At 38.5% G+C, this 25,511-nt stretch overlaps 1 protein-coding gene across 1 annotated transcript in view; it reads left to right on the top strand.

Annotated features, from left to right (window-relative positions):
• USH2A (usherin) overlaps positions 1-25,511 on the top strand; it is a 665,459-nt gene that overhangs the window by 417,249 nt on the left and 222,699 nt on the right. Inside the window, 3 exon segments of the mRNA XM_042475774.1 lie at positions 6,085-6,235; positions 6,406-6,548; positions 12,398-13,026. Coding sequence (XP_042331708.1) covers positions 6,085-6,235; positions 6,406-6,548; positions 12,398-13,026 — 923 coding nt within the window.

The raw sequence follows: 25,511 nt of genomic DNA, 5'->3' as shown, positions 1-25,511 counted from the left end.
CGTCCCCATACAGACAGGCCAAAATAAAGCTACTTCGAGTCACTTTGGAGGTATGCTATTTAAATGATGCATGTGTACAAAGAGTCCAGAAATTGTGCCAAAGCTTTACTCCAGCCCTTAGGATTGGATCGTGGCTTTGGTGCGGCTTCCGGACTCTTAGTATGCATGCATCATTTAAACAGCATACCTCCAAAGTGACCCGAAGCAGCTTTATTTTGGCCTGTCTGTATGGGGCCAAAGATAAGATTGAGAAGTGGCATGATCACACTCTTTAAATAACTCACAGGCTGTCACAAAGAGAAGGGGGAAGCCCTGTTCTCTGCTGTCCCAGAAGGTAGAACTAGGTCTAATGGTTTAAAGTTACAGAAGGGTAGATTTTGATTGAACATTAAAAGGAACTTCGTGACAGTGAGAGTGATTCAGCATTGGAACCAATTGTGTCTAGAGAAGTGGTGGGGTCTTCAAAAAGTCGCTGGACAGCTACCTGCTGGGAATTCTCTAACTAGAGATCCTGCATTGATCAGGGGGCTGAAACCAATGGCCCATGGGGCCCCTTCCAATTGTATGATTCTATAACTATGACTTTGAATTTTGCAGAGAAACTGACAGCCAGTGAAGCTGCAGAAGGAAGGGGACAGTTGGTAACTTGCTAGTAATTCAGGACTTTGGGTGGGCAGTGGCATTGCTAGGGAGATGCAGGGGGTGCAGACCACACCGGGTGACACCCTAAGGGAGGAATGACACCACTGCTCCTCAAACACCAGCTTTATGGCAGAAATGGCAAGTGGCATTTGCCTGTGTCCTATTAAAATGCTGACTAGATGGGTTAGCGGGATGACGCTCAGTAGGAGAAATGAGAGGCCATGGGGTGTTGTTGTTGTTAAATTTTATTTTAAAAACAAAGCAAAATTTTTCTTTCAAAACAACACCTTTCCCCAAATTTCCATTTCAACCACATGAAACGATGTATATGTAAATGCATTCTGTGTGTATGGTTTGTAATTTAAATGTATAATTTTAATTGCTGATTGGTTATGTCACAACTATTGCCATGACATTTGGTGATCATTTGGGACAAACTTGTTGGAGGTCCCTAGGTCACATTTTGTGAGGATCTCACAGAGGGCTTTTGCCATCATCGCCCCCTCTCTTTGGAATAAGCTTCCTGTAGAGCTCCGCTCCGCCGCATCATTAGATTCTTTTAAGAAAAACTTTAAAAAACGCATTTATTTCGGTTGGCATTCCCACCTTAGTTAACCTTTCTTTTCTCTGCCCCTTGTTTTTCCTTTTGACCCCGGACCATTGTAAATCGATTTCTTCCATCTCCTGCCCTTGGCATATGTGTTTTATACTGATTCCTGTTCCTATTCCTTGTAGCAATGTTTTTAATTTTCATATTGTAATTGTTTTTATCCTTTACTGTAATCTTTTAATCCTTGTAAGCCGCCTTGATCATTTTTATGGAAAGGCGGGGTAAAAATAAAAATTATTATTATTATTATTATTATTATGAGCAGGAATTATGATTAATGGGTAACATTAGTACAAAAACATGACTAAATATTCTGTATGGTGTGGTATGGGAGGAGGTCAATGTGGGTGGTGGTGGTGTCACCATGAGTTACCACATCGGGTGATGCCAACTCTAATGGCATCATTGGTGGTGGATCTGGACCTGATAGTGACAGATATCAATAACAGGCAGCACTCCACTCAGGAGAGAGGCAGCAACAGAAAGCAGCAAGAGCAGCAAACTGTACTAACACCCATGTCTGCTCAAATTATGGTAGTATTCCTTCTCTCTTAGTATGCTGAAGCTTGGAAGCCCAGTTCTCCATTAGAGCAAGACATGTTCTTTGATTCTGCTGGACCTCGAGCACTCTTTGATTTGAAGAAATAATATTTTTAATAAACTAAAAGTACAGCTTGTTATGGGTTCTGTAGGGAAAAGGGGTCTCTGACCCACAGAAATTGCCAACCCCTGTTCATGATTCAAATCCATCCTACATGAAAAGTTGTTGCATCCAGGCTTTCCCGAGCAGAAGTATTAGACTAGGGGGTGACGCAGACGGGGGCAGAAGAAGTGGTCAGTTCACCTAGGGACAACTGTGGGACCATGGCAACCAGATGCTGTGGCCCCAAAGGCACCCGCTGCTATGGTCCTGAATGGGCCACAAAAAGGAGTGGTTCTTTTGCGGCTGGTTTTGGGCCACATTTGGCAGTCTCGGCGCATCTTCCCAGTGATCCAGGGGCATGTTTCATGTGCATAATGTCATAGCTCATATTTAGAGAATATTGTACCTTAGTGACTGGAGGGAGAAGTAGTATAATGATCACCTGTCACTAGCTTTATTAAGTAAATGATGAGGAGAACTCTCTTTTGAGTTTGCTCATCAGTTCATTATTTATTTGTTTGCTATATTTATATCCTGTATTTCCCCCAAGGAACTCAAGGTTCTTCCCACCTCTGTATTAAACCCTGCTTAATCACCACAGTCTCCATGTTGACCAGTTCAGTATGTACTGCATTTGAAAGACTATCAAGTTGTTCATATTATAAGACAGGAATGGAATTTTGTAGCTCTTTCCATCCTTTGTACTTTTTCTTGATAATTGCAGCATGCCATTTCACCATGCTAATTGAGCATTTACTGGACAAGATGTGTTGATTCAGTAAGTTACTGTTGGAGTGGTTGCCCCTTGAGGGTCGTATTAAACCTTGAGGAGAACATTTTGAGTAGCACTGCTTGTTACAGACAATACATCTTCCCGATAGGTACATGGCTGTACGTTAAGAATGTGGCAGAGAAATTATTGCTACCATCTAATTATTTCTCAGGTTTTGTGCAATTCCCGTGCAAAGGAGAAGTTGGGGCTAAAGAAAGGAAAGGAAAAAAATGTTTTCTAAAGCATACATTTTTACTAAACATATTTTTGGATAATCAATAGGTGCTTGATTTCAGATGATCAGTTGTTTAGGATGCACTTGATAGGTTTAATGATCACCATGTGACCAGTTTTCCAGAACACCTTTTCAATTATTGCCCAGCAGAGACTCTGCAAATTACTTTGGTCTTTCAGAGTGTAACTGCATTTTTCTTTGTTTTTAGAAACTATATGTAGATGGTGGGCTACCTTTTATGCAGTAGGAATAGCCTAATTTATTTCTGTATTTATTTACATGGGATTTATAGCCTGCCTTTCTTCCAAAAAGAAATTCCAGGTTGCTTATTGTCCAGTACATATATTGCCCAGTATGTAAACACAATGGGGGTAGCTGAAACATAATTTTGTGTGGATTCTGATGACACAAAAATCATCTTAATTGCTTTTAATTTAAAATGGAAAGATTTGAGATCTAACCTCCCCCCCCATCACACACACACACTGGCTATCCCACATCCATGCTTTTGAAGCATTTGGGTAACTATTCCAGCACGCTAAGTGCCTCATGTGATAATCTCCTATCTGTGAGACAGTGGAGATTTTCACACAAGGGCCAATTCCACAACAATTGCACTATTTTAAGATAATGGAAGTCTAGTGCTACAGTGATCAATATGTTCACACAGTCGTGCAATCATGTGATAATGACCACATAAAAAGAAAGAGAAATGCAATTGTATTCTGCATACAACCATTCATTTATCGTTATTATAGCATTACTGAACATTTGACACATGTGCCATTTCAGCATACCTGTGCTTTTCCTGAAAATCATGCTCCCATCCCAAACAGAACAAAGTAAAATTTATACATTTCACAGAATTATTTTTATCCAGTTCAAACAAAACTGTGCCCTACACCTCAAAATAAGACAGAAATCCACTTGAAAACAATCCTAGCAATGAGAATATATTGCCTTTACCAAAATGCACTCTGGGAAAAGGTCCTGGATTGCTCTGTGACAGCATGAATGAATCATGATTGACTTCAGTGGGATACAGACCGCCATTTGGAGCGGGCTGCAGCCGCCCCTTTGCGCCACATATTGGGACCAGGGCAGCCACAGTGGCAACCCAAAGGCCCCAATACGGCGCTTTTCGGGAACAGGGAGGAGCAGCATAATGCCACTCTTCCCTGCTCCTGAAAAGGAGTATCCTTGGGGCTTCATGCCCCAGGACACCCCAGGAGCCGCTGCCATTGGAGAAAGGGGCCGCTCAGTCCCTTCCCCCTGCCGGTGTTCCCGCAGCAATCTAGTTCCCACAGAAATGAGGCGCTCTCTGGGAAGGAGCTCCACAAGCACCCTGTGGCAGCGCCAGGACGTGACGGCCACGCTGCGCCATTTGGAGGCGGCGCAGCCATCACATCAAAATGGCGGCACCCATGTAGACAGGGCACCACCATTTTGATGTCTTGGAAATGTACTAGGTTAGGGAGCATCTAAAAAGGACGCTCCTGGGCAACCCTAGTACGTCGCCAGGACGTACTAAAAGACCCATCTGTACAGGGCCTTCCTCGCCTTTGCAATAATGTGATGAAGCACTATTGGCAAACTATTTGTGGGTTTTCCCCATTAATAAGTTATGAGAGAATTACAGGTTATTCACAAGAGAAGTACTGGATGAGTGTGATGTTATGTGAAAATCTTCATGCTATCATAACAGGAGCATTCCATTTCCCCCCATTTCTTATTCCCATGTGACAATCTCCAGTGTTAGCTGTGATGACAAGCATTTATATCAAGAAATCCTATTGATATATTTTTGACATAAATACTTTAGATAACTATTACAGATATATACATTCAAATACAATTAGATCATATAGAAGTAACTATCAAGCATGACTGAAGTAACAGAATATATTAACTATAAACCTAATGCATTTTTTGACTTAGGTCCAAAGCACACTGCAGAAATCATCCAGTATGAGACCACTTTAACTGCCCAGAATCAGTGCTAGGGAAATCTGGGAACTGTAGTTCATTGTTGGCACCAGAGCTCTCTAACAGAGAATATTCTGCTGGATGCAAAAAACATTCACAAGTCTTCTTGCCCTCAACAAAAAACAATGACATATCAAGATATCCCATTGTCAACCTCTGTGAGGTTTTTTTTTTTTTTTGTCTTCACATGAAACAGCATTATTTTTTTTATCAACAGAAGCAATTAAAGGAAAATTTTTATTTTATACACAAAAGGCTATTTTGACCCCACCAACAGAATTTTCATAAATAGTCCTGAAATTTAAGAAAAAACCTCATTTAAAATATACAAAAAATGAAATAATCTCATCGGTTTGAGAGATTCACCTGCAATAAAGAAATAAGTAAATATTTGCAAAAAGTAACACTGTATTACTTTTAATGCAAAGTTAAAATCTTTTTTATTATCTCAACAACTACTCAACCAGCACTACTACTACAAAAAACTATCGCTGCTGCTGCTACTACTATTGGCAATAATAATATAATGTATATTATTATTGTTATCATAGTAGTAGTAGCAGCATTAGTAATAGTTGGTAGTAGTAGTAGGGTTGCTTGAATTGTTATATTCCTTAGTTTTACTGTGTTTTTGCTTAAAGTTGTAGATTGTCATAACATAGTATTGGTTTCAAATACATTTTCAGATGCATCATAAACTTTTAAAAACATTGTGGTGCAGCTGGTGGCTAAGCTAGCTTCACCATGTGGCCAGAACCTATGAATAATCAACTCTATATGTGTTTAGAGTATGATTTCTGGTTGCTGATGATTCAAAAAGTATGTGGCTTTTCTGTTCTTAGTGTTTAATTATATGAGCATTTTGAACAAAGCAGAATCGGTTGCTTTTGAATCATACACAAGTCTAAAGGTATTACCCCTGTATATATATGTGTGTGTGTGTGTGTGTGTGTGTGTGTATTATCAGTGGATAATTTTCAACACAGGCATACAATTATAATGGCAGTGCAATGGCAAACACAATTGTATGATAATGTGTGTGGTGGGGGGGGGGGAGATGTTGAATTAAATGGACCATGCTAACATTGCTGTTGATCCTCAGGAACAGTTTTTCCAGTGTATGAAGCATTTTGATGCCATTCAGCATATGTTGCCCACATTTTAATCTGCTCTAATTCATCCATGTTTTTCGACAGCACCAGATGGCATGTTGCCTCCAAGGCTTTCATCTGCCATGCCAACCAGTCTTCAGGTTGTCTGGTCTATACCAGTTCGCAACAATGCTCCAGGCCTGCCCAGCTACCGACTTCAAATGAGGCCCAGTCACTCCCCAGAAGATATCCTAGAGTACGTAAATAATCAACTACTTAGATTATTGAGAAATATAAAATTATTTGTGAGATAGCTTACTTCAAGAGTAGCATTTCTGAATACAGTATGTATAGTTTGCAATACTTTCCCCTCTTCCTTGTGTTTTCTGATTTTTAAATTTGCACTTATTTTTTTTTTTACTACAGGTTGTTTTCCAAACCAACAGCATCTTTAAATTATGTAGTCACAGATCTGCAACCATACACTTCATATGAAATACGGGTTATTGCCTGCAATGGATATGGTGATACATACAGTGACTGGACTCTAATGGTTACCGCAGAAGATGGTAAGCTTGCAAAACTACATAGTGCTGTTTTCTGCTTACTTAAAGGTCCCCATTCAGGAATATAAATCGTAACTGATTTAAAAATAATAACACTTCTTATAGATGTCTAAACTATTATACACTGCCTGTAGATAAGTGAAAGTTATAATCTTACACACACTTTGCTTTTGGGCTTGATCACACCAGCCTGCTATCCCACCACAATCCTACTAGTTTAGGAAGGGAAGCATACCAGCTTGGCATCATTTCTTACCAATAGCAATAGCAAAAGGAATAGCAGCTTCATTTATATGCTGTTTCATTCCACCCAGGCAGTCTCTAAGTGGTTACAACTGTAAGCTAATTGCCCCCAACAAGCTGGGTACTCATTTTAGTGACCCCGGAAGATTGCAAGCCTGAGTTGAGCTTGAGCCCTGGCTGATATTGAACATGCAACCTTATGGTTTATGTGTGTGTGTGACTGCAATACAGACATTTAACCACTGCACCACCAGGGCTCAAACTTTTCCTCACGATAACACATTGGTGACCCATGGTTACATGATCTGTTTTCTGCACTGCCAAAACCAAGGGTGCTTTTTGGATGGCTCATACCTCTTGCCACATGTCTAGCCTGGCTGGAGGTGCATGGGGACACAGCAGGAGATGGGGGGGAGGAGCTGGATCCATGGTAAGGGGCCAAGCAGCTGGAGGTGGTGGCAGTGGCAGCTCATCAGGCATAGGTGTGGATGCCTGGCAGTAGGCAGGCTCCAGACTTTGCTTCTTCAGGGTGGCAGGAGGAATGATAGCAGATGCATAATCAGCTGGCAGAGGCAAGTCCAGGCAGAAGTCCACCACTCATCACTTTGGGCTTGCTCTTCTGCAGCTGTGGGTCCTTCACACAGTAGCCCTATGCTTCAGGAGGAAGTGGCAGGAGAAAGGACCTCAGCTGCTAGCACTTTGCTGAAGCTGGATCCTGTGTGTTTGTGTGAATATGCTGGGGGGAAGGAGAAGTCACATCAGGCAACCACCCCCCTGAAGCTGACCAGGATCAATCCTCTGCTTCCACAGAACATTCATATCCAGCAACAAGCTTGATGAAGGGATACTGTATGAATGTGCTTTGGAAGATGGGAGGTGGAGCAGTCCGCCCCAAAACACATTTACACAACAGCCTCATACTTCAGGGGGGAAGCAATGGGACAAGCGATCCCTGCCAGCACTTTCCTGAAGCTGATTGCTGTGTGTGAATGTGTTTCAGGATGGGGACAAGTAGTCCTGGCAGCCAGCCATGAAGCACATTCACACATAGCAAACAGCTTGGGAAAGATATTGGCAGCTGGGATTGCTGTAAGGAAAGAGGAGAGGAGTAGAATCATGCCCACTTATAACATGTGACTGCCACTGAAGGGACCTACCTCACTAAGGCATTCATGGAATAACGGCAAGATTGATAGCCTATTGATGGGTTTTGTCTGTCAATGAAAAGATGCAAAACAGTAAGGAACTCAATGTAAGGCAACAGCAGGAGAACATAGCGTTGTGTAATAAATTTTTATTTTGTTAAAATTCAGCTCTTTAGCACTGTATGATAAAGTCCATAAAGACTAAATGAATATTTGTCATGCTTCTCACTCTATCGTCCCCCTCCCAGTCATGTTGAGCCCTGGTGGCACAGTGGTTAAATGCCTGTACTGCAGCCACTCACTCACAAACCACAAGGTTGTGAGTTCAATACCAGCAAAAAGGGCTCAAGCTCAACTCAGGCTTGCATCCTTTTGAGGTCAATAAAATGAGTACCCAGATTGTTGGGGGCAATTAGCTTACACTTTGTAAACTGCTTAGGGAGTGCTTAAGTGCACTGATAAGCGGTATAGAAATGTACTTGCTATTGCTTGCTATTGCTATGTATGTACTATCTGTGTTACAGAAGGAAAATTGACTATTCAGAAGTTTCTCAGCATGGCCATGTGTTAATGGGAAAACATGTATTAGTTTAATTCTGCACTGTTAACATGGTTTTTGAAAAAACAAAGAGGCAGCCAAAAGCCATACTTGGCTATAATATTTAATTATGCTGCCGATAACATCATTGCAATTCATTGTTTCCCCCTATGCAGAATCAGCAGTTGGCTAGAAATGAAAAGTCCACTACAATCTGGTATATTACAAAAAACAGCTATTATACTTGACTTAGATGTGATCCCATGCTCCAAAAGCATGTAATTATCATTCCCTTTAATATGCTGTAATATGCATTTATTGCCCCAAATATACATATATAGATGTCACTGCCCCCAGTTATACCCACCAGAAGATAATAAACCACCCCACTTCATCAGTCTGGTACTAATAAATAAATAAACATTCTCTTTTACTCAGATGATTAGGAAAGATTAACGATAATTTTGAACCTTCTTTTTTCAAGTAGAGACTGAACTTTTGAAACAGATGAGCAAAATAGCCTCCCATAAAAGATAATTTCATTTCATTTGCCAAAATGAAACTACCTTCTAGTATTAATGCTGTAATGAAATGGCTTGAAGAATGAATCAAAGGAATTAGGGGAAGTGATATGCCCCTCCTTCTGCTCCTCATATTCTTTAGTTAGTTCTATAAACAATTCCTTCCAAGTAAAAGGAGTTTATTGTTTTATTTTCAGCATTGGCAGGCTAAGCTGTGTCGCTGTCATACTCTTGCAGTCTTCTCTCCAGTGACAACCACATTGACAACATGTTATATTCCACATTGATTTTACAGTTAAGGAGCTGATTGTGATATATAGAGATTTTAAGAATTCAGCTGAGAGGCTGACTTTTGCCTTTTATCATTCCATTAAAATTTTATAACCATCTTTTTCATGTCATTTCACCCATGAATTCTTACTTTAGAAAGTGATAGCTACTGCTGTGAGCATAACTTTTCTGATGTTCAGAGCTTTTTATTGTATTAGTGAACTACCCCAATTATAGTTAATATTCATGTTTTACATAATTGTGGTGACCCTTTCGGCCAAGCGCGATGTTGCTTGGTGTGTGAGTGTATGTGTGACTATCTATCTATCTATCTATCTATCTATCTATCTATCTATCTATCTATCTATCTATCATTATGATTTTGCATGTCAGTACCTTGCAAGGGTCTTGAGGACCAAGATTTAACACCTCTCTATCCAGAGGGGCCAATTAAAATGGCTCTCCAAAGTCTCATTTGAATTGAGTGAGTTTTAAAGGTCTGCCTTTTAAAATGGCTGCAGAGAGACTATATATTTTTCTTTTTTAAAAAAAAATGTTTTGGGGAAGGGAAAGAAGTAGGAAATTGAAGTTAAGAATCCCTTCTCATATGTTATAGCAGATAATGTTAAAAGGTCTATGTCCAATCTCTGCAGGGGTTTGTAACACAAGTTCATCTCATTATCCCAAATGTTTCACCTATAATGCCAGCAATGTATTCAGCAGGGATGAAAAGCTTATTCCTCTTATCAGAAGGGAGAACAAACAGCTTGATTATTTTCTTCCTGCAGATACCTGCAGCCTGATTATTCAGATATGTGTATAATTAGAAAAAACCTGCCAATGACCAGCCCTGTAAAAATGAAACTTCAGAACTGTGGATTTATTTAAGATAAGTGTCCCAAGATCATCTAGTTTATATACATTAAATAGTAACAAGAGTTGTTTTTTTCCCATTACAGGCATGACCATCATCCTAAAAAACAAAACAAAATCCTTCCCCCAACTCCATTTCAAATATATTAATGCCTTTGCTGGCACTGTGGCAATTCAAGATAAACCTTGAGAAATCTCAAAGTACAATTTTCTGTTTTTAATTATGAGACCACTAAATATTGGTTGGGTCACTAATATTTCAAATAGTATATTTCAAACAGTGGCTGTAGAGCATTTCTTGTGTTTTCTGATACATTTTTTAACAACGTGTCAAGAACCTAAAACAAAACATCCCTTTTTTGGGGGGGAGGAGGGAGCAGGCACTACATTATATTAATGTATTTACAAAAATGTGATCAGTTAATGTGGAATTGTTACCAGGAATGAGACACAGGCTGATTTACCAGGAGGAGGGAGGAACTAAACACTACCCCATATTTTGTAGCAAAATTTTCTTCTTTCTTAAATTTATTTTTAAAATTCCGATCCAGAAGATGATGTGTGTTTTTAAAATAATGTCTCAGAATTGTATTTGTACTGTATATTGCATTATATTTACTTTTAGTGGGCATTAAATTATTTCATTTGCTATTCATGGAGTACCCTCTATTCCAATATTCTCTAGAATGTAACTCAAAGTCATTGACGTTGTTGAATTTTAAAATGTGAACCCTTCTGATTTTCTGAAACTTGGGGGGGGGGGGAGCCTTCCACAAGCTGAAAGCTGTTTTAAACAATTACTGTACCCAAGTATATCTTTTAAAAGATTTTCAATAAAATCTAATGTTCACAGAAAATCTCATAAATGTCAAAATTGCTGTGGGCAGAATAGGGGGATATAGTATTTTCTTGATCTGCTGTAGCAATTTATAGATTTCAGGACGTGGTTTATAAGAATGCTAAATGTTCTGGAATTACAGCTGTTACTGATCAGTGATTGAGCCAGATTTGTGTTATTGCACCATGTTCTTGCTTGTACCTAGAGAGCAGTAAAGCCTCAATATAATAAAAAGCACCTGCATTTTAAATGAAATTTCAATTGAAAAACTTAACAGCCCTTCAAATTGCAGAATTTAACGCAGCCCAGTAAAGCTTAAATAACACTTTGCCTCCACAGGCTGAGGGTTTTTGCATTCAAGGTGACTTGATTGTGTCGCATGGTGAAATTATTTACAATTAAGGGATTTCTCTGGAGGGGGTTGCAGAGTATTTGCTGTTCCACAACACCTATGCAGGCATATGGTCGGTCTTTTTCAGTATTCATGGAGGCTCCTGAACCTTTATGATAATTGAATCAGTTAGATTGCTGAGTGGAGCAAGCATAAAACCTGTTAACCTAAAGGTCAGATCTGTGCATTGTTTATTTATCAGTAGGTGAAAGAGCTAAATCGGCAGCTTGTGTCACAGTCACAGTAAAAAATCACCTGTAATATTAACAGGGAGTAGATAAATTGCAAAAAATGGATTAGAATGATAAACAGAATGGAGCAAAATATTGCATATATAATGAGAGATGCAGCAATGGGTTTTACCGGGCTATAAAATGCATAGCCTTGTTATGAAAGCATTATGGGGGATAATTAGGAGCATGGTCTAGAAAAATGGTAGCAAAAGCTAGAACCATACTTCTAAATGTCTTCCCCGTGATAGTGTTTCCTTTGCAAAAAATTAGTTTTTAGCACAGGTGTGAAGCAGTTTTGTGAAGTGGGTGGGCTGTGGGATGGAAGAGACTTGGGCTCATCCTTCTAATTGGGTATGAAACACCTTTCAGTAAGTCTAATGTAGCTCAGTCTTTCATTCTAGCAGTCTAGCTTTTCTTATGCTATTGTGTAAGGCTAACAACAGAAGACTAATCTCCTTTTAAGACTGAGAGGCCTGGGAGCCAAATGTTTAAGTCCCCACATTTACATGCTACACCTTGGCAGTGTCATTTTTTCACTCATATGGGGAAAGCATACTAATATAAAATTCTTTCAAAAAACATGTCTGTTTGACATCAGGATCTGTAAGTTAAAATTTTGTTCTTCTAAATCTGAAAGAGAATGAGTTGGATCCAGCTTTAGTCATACTTAGAGTAGAAGTTCCATCAGAATCAATAAAACATAGGTTAGTCATGACTAACCAATTGTTTTCATTGGGCCTACTCTAAGTGACTCCCATTGTATTGCTATTAAACTTACTTTTACTTTTTATATGTTGCAGAACCAGGTCCTATAGACCCACCACTCCTATTGGATGTTAAATCCAGAGAAGTAACAATCTCCTGGCAGCATCCATCAAAGCCAAATGGCATCATCACCCACTACAACATTTACCAAAACGAGCAGCTGCACACTACTATTCCAGGCATCACATCTAAATGTATTGTACATGATTTGCACCCTTACACAATGTATCAGTTTCAGGTAGAAGGATGTACCTCTAAAGGATGCTCTCTCTCTCCAGAGACTCTGCCCATACAGACCCTCCCAGATGCTCCAGAAGATATTCCTGCTCCAGAGCTATATTCAGACACACCAACATCGGTTCAAGTATCATGGCAGTCTCCTCTTCATCCAAATGGGCTGGTTCAAAACATTACAATTGAGAGGAGAGTAAAGGGAACACAACAAATATCCACAATTGCCACCTTGCCCTTCAATTATTCCAAAAGTTACTTGGACCAAAGTCCTGCCCTTAGCCCTTGGAAGATGTATGAATACAGAATCTTGGCAAATACCTTTGAAGGAGGCATCAACAGTAGTGCTTGGGCAGAAGTTATCACAAGACCATCAAGACCTGCAGGCATCCAGCCTCCAAAGGTACAAGTTTTAGGACCAGATACTGCACAGGTTTGTCCAATTTTATTTTTATTCCTCTTTTATGTACGTTTTTACAAAACCAGTAGTTTATATTGAGGGATGGACCAGACTGAGATGGATTCTTCCAGGTTCATTTTTCAGGTGGTCTGCAAGGCAGCAAATTGTTTAATTTATTGTTATTGTATTTTTACTGCTGAAGAAAAGGGAAGGTGCTTATGGGATTTTCTGCTTCTTATGTTAAGATGAATTGACTGGCTTTAAAGCTACTACACACCTTGTCTTGGAGGGTGAAGGATGCGATTTGCTACTCCGGGCAGTAAAATGTCTTGGGGCAGCCCAAGTGTATGTGCCTCTTTGTACCCAGGGAGCTTGTGGCCTATTTAGATATTTCACTGTACTGCAAAGGAAGACACAGTACATCTCAGAATACTGAAGGAACCTATTGATGTATTCTCTAAATTACTTTACATCATTTTTCAGAAATCTTGGAGAATAGTTATAGTACCAGAGGACTGGAGAAGGACAAACATTCTCCCTCTCTTCAAAAAATCGAGAGAGAGAGAGAGAAGATTCAGGAAACTACAGACCAGTCAGACTGACCTCAGTATCAGGAAAAAATATTAGAAATGATTATACAGGAGACTGTCTGAAACTATCTTGATGCCAATGGAGTGCTAAGTAGGAGCCAGCATGGGTTTGGTAAAAACAAATCCTAGGAAACTAATCTTATCTCTTTGGTTTATGGGGTCACTAGTTTAGTAGGTGGTGGGAATGCTGTGGGTGTAATTTATATGGATTTCAGCAAAGCATTCAATAAAATCCCCTACAATATTTTGATTAGCAAACTGATTAAATATGGAATAGATTAAAACACTTTCAGATGGTTCTATAATTGGTTGGAAAAGCATACTGAAAATAGTCATCATCAGTTGTTGCACTTCAAGCTGGAAGGAGGTCTGGGTGGAGTGCCATAGGCTTCTGTCCTAGAGACATTACTCTTCGGTATTTTTATCAATTATTTAGACATTGGGGTTCAGGAAATCCTTATCAAGTTTGCAGAAGACACAAAACTGGGAAGGGCGGCTAACACATTGGAAGTAATAACAGCATTCAAAAGGACCTAGATAAACTAGAAAATTGGACAGAAATTAATGAAATATAATTCAGTAGAGACAAATGCAAAATTCTATACTGAGGCCACAAAAATCAAATGTGTAGATGAGGGATACTGGGCTTACTCAACAGTACTACATGTGAAATACACTTTGGGATTATTGTTGATCATAAAGTGAATATGAGCCAGTAGTGTGATGCTGCAGCATAGAAGGTGAAAGCTGTTTTAGCTTGCATTAATAATTTTCAAGTTGAGGGAAAGAATATTATATTCTGTGCTAGTCAGGACTTATCTAGATTATTGTGTTCAGTTCTGGGCACATCATTTTAATGAGTATATACACAAGTTGGAGCAGATTCAGAAAAGGGCAGCAAGGATGATAAGGGGTATGGAGAACAAAACACACAAGGAAACGTTGAAGCTGCTGGGCTTGTTCAGCTTAGTGAAGTGACAACTAAGGGGTGAGATGAATGCCTTCAAGGGCTGCCACAGAGAGGAGAGGCAGTCCTGTTCTTTGCTGCCCTAGGAGGAGCAAGTCTAATGGTTTGAAGTAACAGGGGAGTAAATTTTGATGGAATCTTATATGGGACTTCTTGACAGTAAGAACAGTTTGGCAATGGAGTTAATTGCCTAAAGAGTTAGTAGGGTCCCCTCTGGGCATCTTCAAAAAAGATGGTTGAAAACTGTCTGCTGGGGATGCTTTAGTTCGAGATCCTGTATTGAACAAGGAATTGGACTCACTGGTCCATGAAACCCATTCCAACGTTATCATTCTAGGTTTTATGGCCTTTCACTGGATCCTTCAGGCTGCTTCATACCAGAGATAACTTTCTTGAGTTTTCTAGTACCATACTGATAATCAAAAGGATAGCCGTACAGTTTTTGAGTTAATTGGTCATTGTCTCAGATATCTTTACCCATCTCCAGGTTGCTTATCCCAGTCATGCTACAGGAAGCCTAGGCATAGATGCTTGCTTTTCTTAGATATCAGTCTTGTTCTTTGGTGATTCGTTTTTTGTCCCATGCCAACATAATTTCATCCTGTTCCTTATTGACTGACAGCATAACAATTTATCCTTAGCTGGAGCATTGGGACTTGAATGGGATTTAGCTTGTCAGGGACTGTTCATGCTCATACCTTATACCTCTCATTCCTCTTTATAGAATGAAAGGAATTGGGGTATATAATATAATCCCCTGCAACTGGCAGACAGTATGAATTTATTTGGACTATATTTTCTAGCCTTTCCAGCTTCCAGTTTGTACCCTTAGCCTTAGTATCTTTTAAGATGCAGAACCTGTCTGGGTTTAATTTGAATGTAGCCATCCTTGGTCTTTGCAAGACCCTAATAAGTCCACTCTGGCATAGCAACCAGCCCTGTTTTGCCATCATCTTTATATATTTTACTATAGCAATAATTCTAGTGCTTTAATGTCTGTATTTTTACTTCCAAACTACCCCAAATTCAGTACTGCACTGTCAAAATTCTTCCATTTCCCTCTCACACCTGAAATATTTGGAGTGATAACATGGATTTATTTAATTTTAATCAGTAATAAGTAGCCAGTAATAAAACAACAAAAGAAACTACCCTCCTAGTCTTTCTTAAAATGCTACTAATTGTGAGCATAAATGCTGCATGTTTTCAAAATATATGTTTTATTTTTAATCTCTATGAAGCAAAAATCTGTGCATAAGTTGGCTGACTCAGGAAAGAACAGTCTTAGAGGACTACCTGGGAAATTTTCAATTATTCACATCATTCATTTGGGAATGAACTCTAGAGGACAGGATAACTACCATTGTTTTGGCTTGCATACAAACTTCATTCAAGGGAAATTAGTGTAACCAAACAAGAGGGATTTTTGTAGCTTAGAAGCCTCTTTTGTGTAAATACACACATGCTTCCATGGATTCAGTCTTGTACTAGTGCCAAGAAGCATTGGTACTGTAGCTTGTTCACTAGAGCACATAACAAAGGACATTTGCATAAGGCTGGAGATCATCCACAAAAATTATTGTTGCTGTTATTAGTATGGGTATTCCATATGTGTCTCTGTGTACCCGTATCTATGTCTGCATGCACGTTAGATATAGGTAGAAATGAGCCAAATGAAAGTTATGGAACCACAGAAATCTTGAGGAAAAAAATATGATTACAGTAGGGAAATGTTAGCAAACATTTTGAAATGTGTTGTGTCTACAGTACTATTCAAATGAACTGGACCTAATGAATGTCTTTAATGATAAGTCTGATGGTTTATAATTATAGAATAGGGTTCATTATCATGCATGGAATTGGAGATAGATGGTAATCAGGATATTCAGAGTCATGTCCTAATATATAATAACAAAATTGAAAATTCAATTTCATTACAAAAAGATACATAACTACAATGCATAGAGAATGTTTTTGTGCATGTGTACATAAAAGTAAAGGTAAAGATAGTCCCTTGATATGAATGTCTAGTAGTAACTGACTCATCTCCAGTACTAAGAGTTGTCCAAAGACAACTCTGGTGGTCATATGGCCAGCCTGACAGCACCAAACACTGTTACCTTCCCACTGAAGTGGTACCTATTTATCTACTTGCATTTGCATGTTTTCGAACTACTAGGTTGGCAAAAGCTGGGACTAGTGATAGGAGCTCGCCCCATCATGCAGCACTCAGGCCTCGAACTGCCAGCCTTCCGATCTTCCAATTGTCAAAATTGATGTCTTAACCACTAAGCCACTGCATTCCAACATATGTACATACCAATTTGTAAATCAAACTAAGAACATCTATATCTTGTAGAAATATAAGAGCACATGACATTGTGCTCCTGTATTAGAATACTGTGTTTGATTTGAGCTGTTCTCCTTTTTCATAATAGATAGTCGTAGAAATCAGGAATGGTGAGAATTTTGTTTGGTTGGGTCTTTTTTTATGAAATCCTTCCAAAATTTGCAAACTTCTTCATAATTTGATGGAAATAGTTTGAGATTTTAAAAAAGTGAAGATGTGAGGAAAAAACTGATATATTTATTCAGCTCTGCTGAAAGCAGTGGAATGTAAAATGGTGCAAGTTCGGGGAACTTTCAACATGCTATTTTTTTTTTCTTTCCAGAAAAAAATATCTAAGAGTCAGAAACTCCCAGTTTGATCCCAGTTTGAAAATTCCCATTCCACCCCTAGTTGTGTGATGCATTTAGCCACTGCCATATAATACTTTTTCTAAAAGAACTGAACTAGCTGCCAGTCTGATGCCAAGCCAGTTTAAGGATTTGGAATTAAGCTAAGAATTCTTAAACAATTTCAGACAAGAAAATCTAAGAGGATGCTGCTTTCTCACATATAGGCCTGTCTAACTAATATATTCATTATCAGAGGCCGTACATATTGTTCCATATCCTTTAGTTGATTTTGTGTTGACACTAAAGTAATGAGAATGTGGATCCAGATTCTGTCTTTCCTCTAAGCTTTTCTATCACCTTCTAGCCTTTTCCCTTTACAGGAATCAAGGAAGGATGGCATAACTGTGCATGCAGCAATAACAGCTGATGCCAAACAATGTGAAAAAGAATAAAAAATGTACACGTGATATTTGAATGCTTATTTTACTAATGAAAAAATCCATAAATCATTGTTGTCACTGTTAAAATAACATAAACAGTACTTTCTAATGTGTGTAATGCTTTACACTCTATCTCTTCCTGACTATAATAGTCAGTGGCAGAACCTGAACCCAAGTCTCAGTCATGGCTCTGTCAATATATTTAAAAGAGGCAATTAATCTAGATAGAGATAAAGAGACAGGAATAGAAACAGAAACAGAAATAAGTGTGTGTGTTTGTGTACACACATGTGTGCCCTGCTCAAACAGCATCTCATACCCTGCAGGGCATATATGTCACATCTCAGCTGTTGTGAAGGAAGAACAGGTGTTAGACAGATGCCTGATACAAGTCTGCACTTATTTTGCAGTGACTACTGTAACAGTGAAGAAGGCAATCCATAATTGGATATGTATCCAGAATGTTTCTCATCTCTCTCTTTGTTCTTCCAGTCCACAGATTGTTCACAGTCCACAGATTGTGACATATGGACTTGAAACATATCAGAGACCTTGTGCGTATGGGTCCCTGACTCATGCATCCTTAGCCAAACAAATAAACCAATGATATATTTATAGCATGTCTTACAATAATGGAGTAAGCTGTATAATGCCCCACCACTACAGACAAATCATAATTATGAGTAAAGATGTAAAAGAAATTCATTTCTTTCATTTTTCCCATTGAAAATATCCATTTTGCACTCCCTTTAACTGACAACAAAGTGAAGGTCACTTTGTATTGGAAAAACATAATTTCTAAACTGGCGATACATTTCATGATTTTGCCATTGCCATAAATAAAGAGGACCTTCCTTAACCATGATGACAGTGAATCGGGAACTCCTGGCATGGAAAATGTCTGAAAACTCTCTAATCAATTGCACCTCCTTAAGGCTAGGGATGTATATCTCAAAATATTTTTTGTTCTTACATATGAGAACAAAAAATTGAAATAATTACAAACTGTGAACAAAGGGAAAATATCCAAGGAAGGGGCTATTCTCCCACTTCCATTCCTTCTTGGCACCTGCAGTCTGAAAAAATACACTGGAGACCTGCTATGGGAGACGGGCTTCCAGGCTGCATCCGAATTGCAGAAATAATCCACTCTGACACCACTTTAACTTCTTTGGCTCAATGCTATGGAATTCTGGGATTGAGCCAAGGCAGTTAAAGTGGTGTCAAATCAGATTATTTCTGAAGTGCAGATACAGGAATAGGATGCAGTATTGATTCAGTTGTATTGTTTTTAACTGCTTTTTGTTTTTAATTACATCATATTGTTGCTAATAATATAATTTTATTTGAATGTTGATCTTGTGTATGTTTTCATCTACATTGTATATTGTAATTTGTAAGCTGCCTAGGAATTCCAATTTGGGGGAGAAAGTGGGGTATACATAACTGTTGGTTCTGCCCATACTGTTCTGGCAGCAAGGAGAGTAGGAGGATGGGGTGCCTATTTGGTACATGAATCGGGAAGAGAAACAAGAAAAGCCAGTGGCATATGGAGCAACTTGGAGCTTGGCTCAGCTGGAGGCAAAAGGACTTTCCTTCTTTTTTCCTATGTCAGGCCATTTTGCTCAGTTGCTCCAGAAGCAACTCCTGAAGAATCTGACTTCCTTTCCTGGCTCCATTGGTGGAGGTTTTGAGCCCAAGGGCTAAAAATCTTAACAATGGGTTTCAAATGTTATATGTCATTATTTTGTTTGAAATTCACCATTTTACAAGGGATGTAAACAAAATAAACAAATAATGTCACTATGGAGAAAAAGAAAAACACAGGTCACACAGTCAGTCCCCAAGCTACCTTCTGGACTGCCAGGCCTTAATAATTTGTACTACCTTCTTCCCCCACTGGTCCTGTGAAGAACTATGAATCCTTTATGACTGTTCAGTTTCTGCACTAGGCTTAGAACAAATAGGACCTTCTTTGCATAGCTACAATAACAGGGCTTAGGTTAAACTGAATAAATAAGCAATTGCTTTGGAGGTTGGCTTTTCTAAAGCTTTAGTTGTTTTTATATTAATAAGTACAATAACATCCAAAATCCACCAAAAATGAATCCTTTATTCGGCCAGCCAAAAGACACAAAATACATGATGCAAGCTTTCAAAGATCCACTGGCTTCTTCATCAGGCAAATGTATGATTAAAAAATCATATGATTAAAAATTAGCTTACTTGCTAATTAGCTTACTTGCTGTTCACTGCTATGATCTTTGGAATAGCGGTATATAAATAAAACAAATTATTATTATTATTATTATTATATCGGAGAAAAAGATAAATAAAATGTTGGTTACAAGCCTGTGTTTTGTCAGGATGTGTTGTGCTGCTATTTTGAGATGGAGTGGAGGGAATTAGTCCCTTCCTCCTTCTGGGCTTGTGGCAATGAGAACAAAGCATTCCATAGTACAGCAGCTAAAATTTGAATTCCATTAGCATATTATTATTATTATTATTATTATTATTATTATTATTATTATTATTATTATCCCACCCTTTTTCCAGGACTGGAACTCAATGCGGCTTACAATATTTTTTTTAAAAACCATACAAAAACATACAAAAATAGTATATTAAAATACAAGTAAATTACTACAATAATTAAAACAAATTCAGTACTAAAATCAAGTACTTTAAAAAGATTAAAATGCTTAAAATACATTAAAACAAAACAACACTCCATCGCATGCCTTAAAGGCTTTGTTTTAAAAGCCTGTCTAAACAAATAGGTCTCAGTCTGCTGGTGGAAGGATAAGGAAGGGGCCATTCTGGTCTCTCTGGGCAGGGATTTCCAGAGTCTAGAGGCAGCCATGGAAAAGACTCTCTCTCATGACCCCACCAACCATGCTTGTGATGGTGGTGGGTTGGAGAGAAAGGCCTCCCCTGTCGATCTCAGAGCCCAGACCAACTCATTTAGAGAGATACGGTCTGCCAAATAGCCTGGTTCTGAGCCATATAGGTCATCACCAGCACTTTGAACTGTTCCCGAAACCAGATTGACAACCAGTAGAGCTGTTTCAACAGGAGTGTTGTGTGATCTCTATAACCTGCCCATGCTAGCAGCCTGGCTGCAGCTCTTAGGACAAGCTGAAGTTTCTGAACACTCTTCAAAGGCAACGCATTACAGTAGTCCAGATGTGATGTAACCAAGGCATGTACTACTCAGATAAGATTCGGTGTCACAAGGAATGGGCACAGTTGGTGCACAAGTTTTAAATGTGCAAAAGCACTCCTGGTCATTGCACAGACCTGGACCTCCAGGTTCAAAGCTGAGTCCAGGAGTACCCTAAACTGCAAACCTATATCTTCAGGGGGAGAGTGACCCCATCTAACAAAGGCTGGATCCTTATTCCCTGATCTGCCTTCTGACTGACCAAGAGCACCTCTGTCTTACCTGGATTAAGTTTCAATTCGTTTGCCCTCATCCAGTCCATTACTGATGACAGACACTGGTTTAGGACCAGGACAGCCTCCTTAGATTGAGGTGGAAAGGAGTACAGTGTGCCTGCAGAGTTGAGTGACATTGGCATATTGATGATACTGCACCCCGAAACTCTGGACGACCTCTCCCAGCAGCTTCATGTATATGTTAAATAGTATAGGGGACAACACAGAACCCTGAGGGACCCCCACAGGCTATTGGCCATGTGGTCGAGCAGGAGTCTCCTAGCACTACCTTCAGGGTTCGGCCCTCCAGGAAGGGGTGGAGCCACTGTAAAACAGGGCTCCAAAGTCCTATCCCAACAAGGCGGTCCAAAAGAGTACCATGGTCGATGGTATCTAAAGACGCTGACAGGTCTAGGAGAACCAACAGGGACATGTTCCCCCTGTCCAGTTATCTGCATAGGTCATCCACCAAGGTAACCAAGGCTGTCTCTGTTCCATAGCCGGGTCCGAAACCAGACTGAAATGGATCTAGATAATCCGTTTCATCCAGAAACCCCTGGAGTTGGGAAGCCACCATATGTTCTAAAATCTTGCCCCAAAATGGTAGATTGGCGGATAATTATTCATTATTGTGAGATCCAGGGATGGCTTTTTTTAACAGATGCCTCCAACTGCCTCCTTTAGGCAAGATGGAACTCTGTCTAGTTTTAGGGAGGCATTGACTACCTCCTTTACCCACTCAGCCAATCCCCCTCTAGCCTGTATAATAAGCCAAGAAGGACAAGGGTCCGAGACACATGTGGTGGCTTTTACCTCTCCAAGGATCCTGTCCACATCATTAGGCTGCACAATAAAAAAAAGATACTTTCTCATCTTGAATCTCAGACAAAGTAATTTTTGTATTACAGAGGAAGTATCTGTTCTGAGGAGTGGAGATGTTATCATACTTCACTATATGGTCAACATGGCTACCCTTGAATATGATTCTTATACATTCATAAGAACTGTTGTTCCAGTTACTGAAAGGATACTGGAGGACGATAGGAGAATTACCCTGTTATCAGACAAGGGACACAAGCTGATACAAATTTTTGATAACACACTTTCCTAAATATTGAGGGCAAATATTTATCTGAACTGGAACTAGAAGAAGTAGAATTTATTATATAAAAAAATTCCATGTATCATTAACTTCATTTATAACCCTCTTTTTTCCCCAAAGTGGGATTCTTAGGCAGCTTACAAATTATAATAAATACAGTGTGGTTGAAAACATACACAAGATCAACATTCAAATAGAATTAGATTATTGACAACAATATGATGTACAATATACAATAATTGTACAAATACAATTAAAAATAAAAGTTAAAAACAGTACACTTGACCCAATACTGCATCCTATTCCTAAATAATAATAATAATAATAATAATAATAATAATAATAAAGTTTATTTCTATACCACTTTTCCGCGTTGATCAAAGTGGTGTACAGAACAAAAGAATACAACAATACAGCAGTACAGAATAAAAATACAATATATATAGTCATAAAATCAATATCACTATGCTTTGTGCAGAATTCAAATAATTTTACCATAGTATTTTCTGAAGTACAGAAGACCCTTGTTATACGCTGGGGTTTGGTTCAAAGATCCCCCATGGATAACAAAATCTGTGTATGCTCAAGTTCCATTAAATATAATGACATAGCAAAATGGTGTCCCTTATTTTAAAAAAATGGAAAATCAAGGTTTGATATTTGAAATTTATATATTTTTTAACATTTTCAAACCGAGGGTGCTTTAATCCATGCATAAACAATCAGTGTATAAGAAGGGACAACTATATACAATTTTATTTTGTTGTGCTTCAGTTTCCACTACTGCTATACTCTGTAAATATTTAATTGGCACACTTGGTGTGTGTTTCTTGAATTTGATTTGGAAAATTTCAGTTTTTCTGGCATTTTTCAAATGTTCAATATGGCTCATTGATTACTCTATACTTGTTCTATATCAATCATAATATGTCCCTGGAAGAGAGGATTGCATAGTAGAATCATTTCCTGTACTAGATTACTTTTACAAACATTTTTTTGAAAATGACAAAAAAAAATCCTGTTTTATAACAGCTTGTTGCTGTTTTTGAGGAAGAAAGAGCAAGATGCTTTCAACTGAAAGAAAAAGAATATGGGATCATTCTTGAGTAATTCCTTAGTCCAGTGAAACTGTTAACACTACACCTTTATCCCTTGAAATACTATTTTGTTTGAATTGAAAGGTTTTGGCTATGTCAAAAAGAAATGCTTCCCAAGGTTACAGCTATTCAGTGCATGGGAAATGGCTAATTTCTATCCCTTTAAATTTTGTGGTGGAGAAAATAAGGTGCTTTGATCTTTCAGTGATGGCTTCCTAAATCATTATAGTGAATTAGTTAATCTCTCCCAGTAGCTGCCCTATTCTAGCTTCCTCTTGGGCACTTTCTTTCTTAGTCTTATAAAGCTGAGCTTCAACTCAGTGGATAAACTATTGCTATTCTCAACATAAAACTGTCCTATGCACGCATTTTCATGCCTTGCTATCCTCTCAACTTACAGTTCATTTAAGCTTTTGGAAAATGAAAGCAAAACAAGTGAGACTAAGATCTTTAGATTCATAGTACTGTATTTTAATTGCAAATTCCAGCTTGTCTCTCATGTGACATACACAGGTTATTAGGCTGCAAATTTCTTATACGTGGAGACTTTTGCTGACAATGTTAGGCTAGGATCAAAAGTAAAACTCAGTGAGATCTATGTTTGGCTTGTGTTTATTTACAAAACAGCAAACACTGTGTTCTTCTGGATGCATCACAAAGATGATTAGAATATGAAGGAAGATTAAAAAGCAATACTGATATGGCATAGACATTAGTGTATAACAAAAACAAGTTTTAAAAAATCCATAAGGTGTGCCTTAGTTCTTGAACATGCTTTAAAGTAGCTTTTTGGTTCCAGGCCAGTGATGCCAAGGTGAGAGGAAAGACACACTGGTTGTTGCCATTTACCATTAAAGCAAATGGTGGATTGGGAGGGAGAAAGCATGGTTCCTGTATTTTACAAATACATTCCCCCCATCTCCCCCCTATGAACATTCATGTCATTGCCTCATAAGTTTCTGAAAACTTGTTCTTTCCTCTTGAATAGTGTTCAGTCCAGTGCCTTACAGATTCATGAACAAGTTGAGAACAGAAAGCAAAGACTTATCTGTTTGTGTACCTTCCAAATATGCTAAGGGTCTATGAAATACAGGCCTCTATAAACTAAATATAAAAGAACTAATTTTTTTCCCCTTTCCTTTCCTTTTTTTTTCTGGTAGTAGTTTTGCATACCTAAACAATTTCCTTTTCCATTCTTCTTTCAGAAGGAAAGACAGCATTCTCCAGGCTACAATGGAATAGTTGCCTGTGCCAAGTTTTTAACAAGTTATTCAGGCTCACATGCTTGCAAGCGCTTGCTCTTTGATAGACATGAAACAGCTACCTGATCGGATCCTGGAAAGCTGCCCTAGAAATGCAGAATAGCTGCAAGATGCTCAAGTAGCATGATTAATTAAGCTTTGTTTTAAATGACTCCTATAGGGGTTGACTAAAGCAGGTGGCTTAATAGAAGATGGTGTTTAAGAAAGAGTACTTTCATACATCATAAAAATAGCTTCTGTGATATATGCTGGAAGAAATAGGAAAGCAGCAGATCACACAAAGGCTGTAACCAGTCATTAACACTCCTTTTAAATGAATGGAAATTGACATCATAAGGTATTTGGCAAAGTCTATGAGCACAGGGGGGAACATCTATCTTGTTAGTGGTTTTTGCTACTTACTACCACAAGAAACTGGGAAAATGTCTGAAGTGGATATCTGACATATTGGTCCATAATTTCAATCTAACAGGTTTCACCAAGGATACAGAGTTAAAATGAGGTCATGGCAAGCTTTATGTAAATCTGTAAAGCCATTTCTAAAGGAATAGCTCTGCAATTGCTGAAAAGTAAAAATAAATGATAGGTGTTTTTGTCATTTTTCAAGTCCAAAACTATTTTGCGAATGCACAAAAATTAAAAAGCCCACTTCAAAAACACAAAGTAGTAATGTAAACAGGTAAAGAGATCTGATCAGACAGTGCATTTTTATGTTTTAGGTGGGGCAAACAAGAGTAGAAAGATCATATAAATTGTAGGCTGACTTCAGCGTATTGTAATAGGCGATAACTGATGAAAATCTCTCAGTCTTGATTTTGTTGCATTTGTCCAAATATGTTGCTATTTGCCATCAATTTGGCATTCCTTTTTGGTAACTCTGTCTATGATGTTTATCACACTATACTCTTAAAGTGCTACTATTCCACTTTGACTCCTCTAGCTG

This window comes from Sceloporus undulatus, chromosome 1 (genome assembly GCF_019175285.1).
Source record: "Sceloporus undulatus isolate JIND9_A2432 ecotype Alabama chromosome 1, SceUnd_v1.1, whole genome shotgun sequence".
In the NCBI taxonomy this organism is placed as follows: domain Eukaryota; kingdom Metazoa; phylum Chordata; class Lepidosauria; order Squamata; family Phrynosomatidae; genus Sceloporus; species Sceloporus undulatus.
Note: the sequence above shows the minus strand (reverse complement) of the source record. Positions and strands in the feature narration are given on the sequence as shown.